Source organism: Oncorhynchus keta, chromosome 6, assembly GCF_023373465.1.
Source record: "Oncorhynchus keta strain PuntledgeMale-10-30-2019 chromosome 6, Oket_V2, whole genome shotgun sequence".
NCBI lineage: Eukaryota > Metazoa > Chordata > Actinopteri > Salmoniformes > Salmonidae > Oncorhynchus > Oncorhynchus keta.
In genome coordinates, this window is record NC_068426.1 from 8369477 (window position 1) to 8379992 (window position 10516).

Genomic DNA, 10516 nt, shown 5'->3' on the forward strand with positions numbered 1-10516 from the left:
ACGACTGGCACACAGCTCAGACACCCATTCATACCCCACAAGACGTGTCACCAGAGGTCTCTTCACAGTCCCCAAGTCCAGAACAGACTATGGGAGGCGCACAGTACAACATAGAGCCATGACTACATGGAACTCTATTCCACAGTACTACATAGAGACATGACTACATGGAACTCTATTCCACAGTACTACATAGAGACATGACTACATGGAACTCTATTCCACAGTAATACATAGAGCCATGACTACATGGAACTCTATTCCACAGTACTACATAGAGCCATGACTACATGGAACTCTATTCCACAGTACTACATAGAGCCATGACTACATGGAACTCTATTCCACAGTACTACATAGAGCCATGACTACATGGAACTCTATTCCACAGTACTACATAGAGCCATGACTACATGGAACTCTATTCCACAGTACTACATAGAGCCATGACTACATGGAACTCTATTCCACAGTACTACATAGAGCCATGACTACATGGAACTCTATTCCACAGTACTACATAGAGCCATGACTACATGGAACTCTATTCCACAGTACTACATAGAGCCATGACTACATGGAACTCTATTCCACAGTACTACATAGAGCCATGACTACATGGAACTCTATTCCACAGTACTACATAGAGCCATGACTACATGGAACTCTATTCCACAGTACTACATAGAGCCATGACTACATGGAACTCTATTCCACAGTACTACATAGAGCCATGACTACATGGAACTCTATTCCACAGTACTACATAGAGCCATGACTACATGGAACTCTATTCCACAGTACTACATAGAGCCATGACTACATGGAACTCTATTCCACAGTACTACATAGAGCCATGACTACATGGAACTCTATTCCACAGTACTACGTAGAGCCATGACTACATGGAACTCTATTCCACAGTACTACGTAGAGCCATGACTACATGGAACTCTATTCCACAGTAATACATAGAGCCATGACTACATAGAGCCATGACTACATGGAACTCTATTCCACAGTAATACATAGAGCCATGACTACATGGAACTCTATTCCACAGTACTACATAGAGCCATGACTACATGGAACTCTATTCCACAGTAATACATAGAGCCATGACTACATGGAACTCTATTCCACAGTACTACATAGAGACATGACTACATGGAACTCTATTCCACAGTACTACATAGAGACATGACTACATGGAACTCTATTCCACAGTACTACATAGAGCCATGACTACATGGAACTCTATTCCACAGTACTACATAGAGCCATGACTACATGGAACTCTATTCCACAGTACTACATAGAGCCATGACTACATGGAACTCTATTCCACAGTACTACATAGAGCCATGACTACATGGAACTCTATTCCACAGTACTACATAGAGCCATGACTACATGGAACTCTATTCCACAGTACTACATAGAGCCATGACTACATGGAACTCTATTTCACAGTACTACATAGAGCCATGACTACATGGAACTCTATTCCACAGTACTACATAGAGCCATGACTACATGGAACTTTATTACACAGTACTACATAGAGCCATGACTACATGGAACTTTATTACACAGTACTACATAGAGCCATGACTACATGGAACTCTATTCCACAGTACTACATAGAGCCATGACTACATGGAACTTTATTACACAGTACTACATAGAGCCATGACTACATGGAACTCTATTCCACAGTACTACATAGAGCCATGACTACATGGAACTCTATTACACAGTACTACATAGAGCCATGACTACATGGAACTTTATTACACAGTACTACATAGAGCCATGACTACATGGAACTCTATTCCACAGTACTACATAGAGCCATGACTACATGGAACTTTATTACACAGTACTACATAGAGCCATGACTACATGGAACTCTATTCCACAGTACTACATAGAGCCATGACTACATGGAACTCTATTACACAGTACTACATAGAGCCATGACTACATGGAACTTTATTACACAGTACTACATAGAGCCATGACTACATGGAACTCTATTACACAGTACTACATAGAGCCATGACTACATGGAACTTTATTACACAGTACTACATAGAGCCATGACTACATGGAACTCTATTCCACAGTACTACATAGAGCCATGACTACATGGAACTTTATTACACAGTACTACATAGAGCCATGACTACATGGAACTCTATTCCACAGTACTACATAGAGCCATGACTACATGGAACTCTATTCCACAGTACTACATAGAGCCATGACTACATGGAACTCTATTCCACAGTACTACATAGAGCCATGACTACATGGAACTATATTCCACATCAGGTAACTGATACAAGCAGTAGAATCAGATTTTTTTAAATGATAAAAATACACCTTATGGATCAGCGGGGAATGTGAAGAGACACACACACATAAACATGATAAGACACATACTCTACACACACATAAACATGATAAGACACATACTCTACACACACATAAACATGATAAGACACATACTCTACACACACATAAACATGATAAGACACATACTCTACACACACATAAACATGATAAGACACATACTCTACACACACATAAACATGATAAGACACATACTCTACACACACATACACATGATAAGACACATACTCTACACACACATAAACATGATAAGACACATACTCTACACACACATACACATGATAAGACACATACTCTACACACACATAAACATGATAAGACACATACTCTACACACACATAAACATGATAAGACACATACTCTACACACACATAAACATGATAAGACACATACTCTACACACACATAAACATGATAAGACACATACTCTACACACACATAAACATGATAAGACACATACTCTACACACACATACACATGATAAGACACATACTCTACACACACATAAACATGATAAGACACATACTCTACACACACGTACACATGGTAAGACACATACTCTGCACACACATACACATGGTAAGACACATACTCTACACACACATACACATGATAAGACACATACTCTACACACACATACACATGATAAGACACATACTCTACACACACATACACATGGTAAGACACATACTCTACACACACATACACATGGTAAGACACATACTCTGCACACACATACTCTACACAAACATACTCTACACACACATACACATGGTAAGACACATACTCTACACACACATACACATGATAAGACACATACTCTACACAAACATACTCTACACACACATACACATGATAAGACACATACTCTACACACACATAAACATGATAAGACACATACTCTACACACACGTACACATGGTAAGACACATACTCTGCACACACATACACATGGTAAGACACATACTCTACACACACATACACATGATAAGACACATACTCTACACAAACATACTCTACACACACATACACATGATAAGACACATACTCTACACACACATAAACATGATAAGACACATACTCTACACACACATACACATGATAAGACACATACTCTACACACACATAAACATGATAAGACACATACTCTACACACACATAAACATGATAAGACACATACTCTACACACACATAAACATGATAAGACACATACTCTACACACACGTACACATGGTAAGACACATACTCTACACACACATAAACATGGATTTCGTATTGATGATATGTGGTAGTAGAGTAGTTGCCTGAGGGAACACACTTAATGTTTTGGGAAAAGTGTAATGTCATGTAATATTTTTTAAATTGTATATAACTGCCTTAATGTTGCTGGACCCCAGGAAGAGTAGCTGCTTCCTTGCCAACACCTAATGGGGATCCATAATAAATAGAAATATAAGGAACCTGGCAAGGGCCTAACATAATGCATATCGCTAATGCTAATCACTAACTAGCTCGCTGGTTAGCTAAATGCCATTTAGCTAAATGCACTAGCTAGGACAAAATAAATGTTAGCTGGAATACAGGTTGCTACCACTGGTAGTGTATGGTGTAGATCAGCATGTTATTTGTACAATGTCATGTTCTGAATCAACCTATTCAAAACATTTAGTTTAAATGTAACATTTATTCACGTTGTCCCTTGGGAAACACTGACCAACACTTTGGTACGTTTTATGTGGTGCTCCTAACTTTATGAAGTTAGGAGCACCTGTGCTACCAATGGAAAAACTTTAATTTTGAGCCCTTGCCCTCAGACCCAATCACGTGATGAAGGGGGTCAATATTTCATTGGTATCTCATTGTCACAACCAAACACATACGTCACACGAAGACCATGCAGTGTAGAAATGCATGGTTTCTTACATGGGAGTGAATGAATACAGTGAACCGTTTTGAATGTTGACATGTATGGATGAATATTCAGAGGCTGGTCTGTCATACACCACTCAGGCATGTAAGTGGTGATGTTGTACTGTAGAAATTCAATGTCGTTTTGAAAAGATTGGCTTACTGTCAGCGTGACCTCTCTGTATACAATATATGGTCTCTCTCTCTCTCTCTCTCTCTCTCTCTCTCTCTCTCTCTCTCTCTCTCTCTCTCTCTCTCTCTCTCTCTCTCTCTCTCTCTCTCTCTCTCTCTCTCTCTCTCTCTCTCTCTCTCTCTCTCTCTCTCTCTCTCTCTCTCTCTCTCTCTCTCTCTCAGGGTGTGTTGATGGTGGGCCCACCAGGGACAGGAAAGACCATGCTGGCTAAAGCCGTGGCTACAGAGTGTGGCACCACCTTCTTCAACGTCTCCTCCTCCACACTCACCTCCAAATACAGAGGAGAGTCTGAGAAACTGGTTCGCCTGCTCTTTGAGATGGTGAGTCTTTGTGTGTGTGTGGTCTCTTATGACGGACGAAAAACCAAACGAGGAACTGTCTGAGGCCAGCTCTCACATTTTCATTTTGTTCTGGGTTGGAGAGTGTATGATGTGGGCAGTGCCACCTCTTGACCTTCGGAGGACCTAAGTGAGAATAGGTACCTATACCTTCACGTCGCAGGTAAAACGTTTTGGTGCTCTCTTAGCAGCGGATTCTTTTTTTGGGCAGTGTTAAAGTAAATTCCCAGCAATTCTACACCTTTTGCCATGTTCATATGACATCTGTATGATTTTGACTAACAAAGTCAATGGGGGGGCCCCCTGGAGGTCAGGGCCTCTGAGCACATGCCCCTGCGTGCCAGGCCAGTAATATGGTGATGATAAGGCCTACTACAAGGTTTATATAGCTGACTAGATTACATTACCTACTACAAGGTTTATATAGCTTACTAGACTACATTACCCTACTACAAGGTTTATATAGCTGACTGGACTACATTACCTACTACAAGGTTTATTTAGCTGACTAGACTACATTACCTACTACAAGGTTTATATAGCTGACTAGACTACATTACCCTACTACAAGGTTTATATAGCTGACTAGACTACATTACCTACTACAAGGTTTATATAGCTGACTAGACTACATTACCCTACTACAAGGTTTATATAGCTGACTAGACTACATTACCTACTACAAGGTTTATATAGCTGACTAGACTACATTACCTACTACAAGGTTTATATAGCTGACTAGACTACATTACCTACTACAAGGTTTATATAGCTGACTAGACTACATTACCCTACTACAAGGTTTATATAGCTGACTAGACTACATTACCCTACTACAAGGTTTATATAGCTGACTAGACTACATTACCAACTACAAGGTTTATATAGCTGACTAGACTACATTACCCTACTACAAGGTTTATATAGCTGACTAGACTACATTACCTACTACAAGGTTTATATAGCTGACTAGACTATATTACCTAATACAAGGTTTATATAGCTGACTAGACTACATTACCTACTACAAGGTTTATATAGCTGACTAGACTACATTACCTACTACAAGGTTTATATAGCTGACTAGACTACATTACCCTACTACAAGGTTTATATAGCTGACTAGACTACATTACCTACTACAAGGTTTATATAGCTGACTAGACTACCTTACCTACTACAAGGTTTATATAGCTGACTAGACTACATTACCTACTACAAGGTTTATATAGCTGACTAGACTACATTACCTAAGCAATCCATGTTTTTTTCTTTTTTGCTGACGTGGGATAATTGAGTGACAAGTGGAAAACTGCTGATGCACTACCACATTTTGAAATTACACCTTGTGTATTCTACCTCTCGACAGTGGGGTGGGGGGGGGGGGTGCGCCCTAGGATCCACGGGGCCCTACAGGTCTGCTTATAGGAAGAGGTGGGTCTGGGTGTGTTTTTGTGCTTTTTAAATAACGTTCTTCAGTACCATGTTCTACAAAATGTTGACATAGAGATATAAAAGATAGAAAGGTATGTTTTAATAGAAGAGACTATTATGAGCATGTTTTTTGTTGTTGTAGAAAAGACGTTAAAAATATGTCTGTTTGGTTGAAAATATCTCTGTGTGGTTGAAAATATGTCTTTGGTTGAAAATATGTCTGGTTCCTGGGGAATACTCAATTAACCGTTTTTAATTTATTTTTTTAATGAACCTGTTCTCTCCATTGTGTCCAGGCGAGGTTCTATGCCCCGACCACCATCTTCATAGATGAGATAGACTCCATTTGTGGGAGTCGAGGGAAGTCGGACGAACACGAAGCCAGCCGCAGAGTCAAGTCAGAAATACTGGTACAGATGGACGGTGAGAGAAGTTGGAGGGAGAGAGGAAGAAGGAGATAGTGGGGCAGAGGGAGAAAGCGAGAGAGTTCACTGATTTCTGAATATGTTGTTTCTAGCTCGGCTGCTGAGGTGTGTTTTTGGGGAAAAGTATCTGACTGTACCATTGTTGTCCAGATGTAGAGAGAGCTATCTGACTGTACCGGTGTTGTCCAGATGTAGAGAGAGCTATCTGAGTGTACCGTTGTTGTCCAGATGTAGGGAGAGCTATCTGACTGTACCGTTGTTGTCCAGATGTAGAGAGAGCTATCTGACTGTACCGTTGTTGTCCAGATGTAGAGAGAGCTATCTGACTGTACCGTTGTTGTCCAGGTGTAGAGAGAGCTATCTGACTGTACCATTGTTGTCCAGGTGTAGAGAGAGCTATCTGACTGTACCATTGTTGTCCAGGTGTAGAGAGAGCTATCTGACTGTACCGTTGTTGTCCAGATGTAGAGAGAGCTATCTGACTGTACCGTTGTTGTCCAGATGTAGAGAGAGCTATCTGACTGTACCGTTGTTGTCCAGATGTAGAGAGAGCTATCTGACTGTACCGTTGTTGTCCAGATGTAGAGAGAGCTATCTGACTGTACCGTTGTTGTCCAGATGTAGAGAGAGCTATCTGACTGTACCGTTGTTGTCCAGATGTAGAGAGAGCTATCTGACTGTACCGTTGTTGTCCAGATGTAGAGAGAGCTATCTGACTGTACCGTTGTTGTCCAGATGTAGAGAGAGCTATCTGACTGTACCGTTGTTGTCCAGATGTAGAGAGAGCTATCTGACTGTACCGTTGTTGTCCAGATGTAGAGAGAGCTATCTGACTGTACCGTTGTTGTCCAGATGTAGAGAGAGCTATCTGACTGTACCGTTGTTGTCCAGGTGTAGAGAGAGCTATCTGACTGTACTGTTGTTGTCCAGATGTAGAGAGAGCTATCTGACTGTACCGGTGTTGTCCAGATGTAGAGAGAGCTATCTGACTGTACCGTTGTTGTCCAGATGTAGAGAGAGCTATCTGACTGTACCGTTGTTGTCCAGATGTAGAGAGAGCTATCTGACTGTACCGTTGTTGTCCAGATGTAGAGAGAGCTATCTGACTGTACCGTTGTTGTCCAGATGTAGGGAGAGCTATCTGACTGTACCGTTGTTGTCCAGATGTAGAGAGAGACTGTACTAGATCTGACTGTACTGTTGTTGTCCAGATGTAGGGAGAGCTATCTGACTGTACCGTTGTTGTCCAGATGTAGAGAGAGCTATCTGACTGTACCGGTGTTGTCCAGATGTAGAGAGAGCTATCTGACTGTACCGTTGTTGTCCAGATGTAGAGAGAGCTATCTGACTGTACCGTTGTTGTCCAGATGTAGAGAGAGCTATCTGAGTGTACTGTTGTTGTCCAGGTGTAGAGAGAGCTATCTGACTGTACCATTGTTGTCCAGGTGTAGAGAGAGCTATCTGACTGTACCATTGTTGTCCAGGTGTAGAGAGAGCTATCTGACTGTACCGTTGTTGTCCAGATGTAGAGAGAGCTATCTGACTGTACCGTTGTTGTCCAGATGTAGAGAGAGCTATCTGACTGTACCATTGTTGTCCAGGTGTGGGGGGAGCTTCAGAGAATGACGATCCCTCTAAGATGGTGATGGTTCTGGCTGCTACTAACTTCCCCTGGGACATCGACGAGGCACTACGGAGACGACTGGAGAAGAGAATCTACATCCCACTGCCTACAGGTGACTCTGACCCCTCACCTTTTTTATTTTTTTAAATTCAATTTTTACCCCTTTTTCACCTGGCGACCTGGTTAGTGTGCATTGCTCCCGGCCTGCCGCTAGTGCGTGATGAGACAAGGATATCCCTACCGGCCAAACCCTCCCTAACCCGGACGACGCTAGGCCAATTGTGCGTCGCCCCATGCAGCCGGCTGCGACAGAGCCTGGGCTAAAACCCAGAGTCTCTGGTGGCACAGCTAGCACTGCAATGCAGTGCCTTAGACCACTGCGCCACCCGGGAGGCCGACCCCTCACCTTTTAAACCTAACCTCTGATCTCTATCCCCCTGCCTACAGGTGACCTTTAACCTTTCAACCCTAACCTCTACCCTGAACCTAAGATGCGGAGAACCTGTTTCACACAGATGTCTTGCATATTAACCTATTCTTAAAATGTATCTGTTGTGCAGAACATTCACATTGTTGTACAGTTATACCTGTATGTCTTTAGCTGTAGGGTGTGTTGTTAACACACATTCCTGTGTGTGTGTAGCTGTGGGTCGTGCTGAACTGCTGGGGATCAGTCTAAAGGAGGTGGATGTGGCTGATGATGTGGACCTGGCTCTCATCGCTGACAAGATAGACGGATACTCTGGAGCTGACATCACCAACGTCTGCAGGTCTAGCTTTGATCCTTTTTGGGGACTTTAGGCCAGTAAAACAAGGAAAATTAGCCTTCGTGGGGACATTGCCCATATACCCATGTGGACAAAAGCTATGGAGGTTAGGGTAAGGGGTTAGGGTTAAGTTTAGGGTAAGGGGTTAGTGGTTAGGGTTAAGTTTAGGGCAAGGGGTTAGTGGTTTGGGCTAAGTTTCGGGTAAGGGGTTAGTGGTTAGGGCTAAGTTTCGGGTAAGGGGTTAGTGGTTAGGGCTAAGTTTAGGGTAAGGGGTTAGTGGTTAGGGCTAAGTTTAGGGTAAGGGGTTAGTGGTTAGGGTTAAGTTTAGGGTAAGGGGTTAGTGGCTAGGGTTAAGTTTAGGATAAGGGGTTAGGGTTAAGTTTAGGGTAAGGGGTTAGTGGTTAGGGTTAAGTTTAGGGTAAGGGGTTAGTGGTTAGGGTTAAGTTTAGGGTAAGGGGTTAGTGGTTAGGGTTAAGTTTAGGGTAAGGGGTTAGTGGTTAGGGTTAAGTTTAGGGTAAGGGGTTAGGGTTAAGTTTAGGGTAAGGGGTTAGTGGTTAGGGTTAAGTTTAGGGTAAGGGGTTAGTGGTTAGGGTTAAGTTTAGGGTAAGGGGTTAGTGGTTAGGTTCAAGGTTAAGTTTAGTGTTAGCTTAAAGGGTTAGGGTTACAGGTTAGGGAAAATCGGATTTTGAATGGTAATGAATTTTTAGTGTTCTTGAGAGACTGTTCCCATGCCTGACCCTTGTGAGTCGTGACTAGTCGTGCGGCATTGTCTGTGGGAGCTAAGGTCACAGTCATGGCTCTTGGCCAGGGGCATCCCCTGAACACACCCTTTATATAACAGAGAGAGTTGAGTCCACAGAAGGAGAGTGGGGGGGAGGGACGAGAGAGAGAGGGACAACAATGTGTCCTCAGGAGGTCAGTATGTGACCCATTAGATGTGTGCATTACATTTTAGTTATGCGTACATTCGGAGAGTACTAAGACCCCTTGATGTGATCCACATTTTGTTACGTTACAGCCTTATTCTAAAATGTCTTTAAAAAAAACAATTACTCATCAATAAAAAAAAAACACAATACCCCATAATGACAAAGCAAAAACAGGTTTTTAGACATTTCTACACGTGGTTTAAAAATAAAATATCTTATTTACATAAGTATTCATACCCTTTGCTATGAGACTTGAAATTGAGCTCAGGTGTATCCTGTTTCCATTGATCATCCTGTTTCTACCACTTGATTGGAGTCCACCTGTGGTAAATTCAACTGATTGGACATGATTTGGAAAGGAACACACCTGTTTATATAATGTCCTACAGTTGACAGTGCATGTCAGAGCAAAAACCAAGCCATGAGGTCGATGGAATTGTCCGTAGAGCTCCGAAACAGGATTGTGTCGAGACACAGATCT

General features: G+C 42.1%; 1 protein-coding gene across 2 annotated transcripts in view; it reads left to right on the forward strand.

The window, feature by feature from the left end:
- katnal1 (katanin p60 subunit A-like 1) overlaps positions 1-10516 on the forward strand; it is a 28938-nt gene that overhangs the window by 14551 nt on the left and 3871 nt on the right. For both annotated transcript variants that reach the window (XM_052520488.1, XM_052520489.1), the window contains exons 7-10: positions 4680-4838; positions 6587-6713; positions 8317-8451; positions 8983-9109. In XM_052520488.1, the coding sequence (XP_052376448.1) occupies positions 4680-4838; positions 6587-6713; positions 8317-8451; positions 8983-9109 (548 nt within the window). The remainder of the gene's footprint in view (positions 1-4679; positions 4839-6586; positions 6714-8316; positions 8452-8982; positions 9110-10516) is intronic.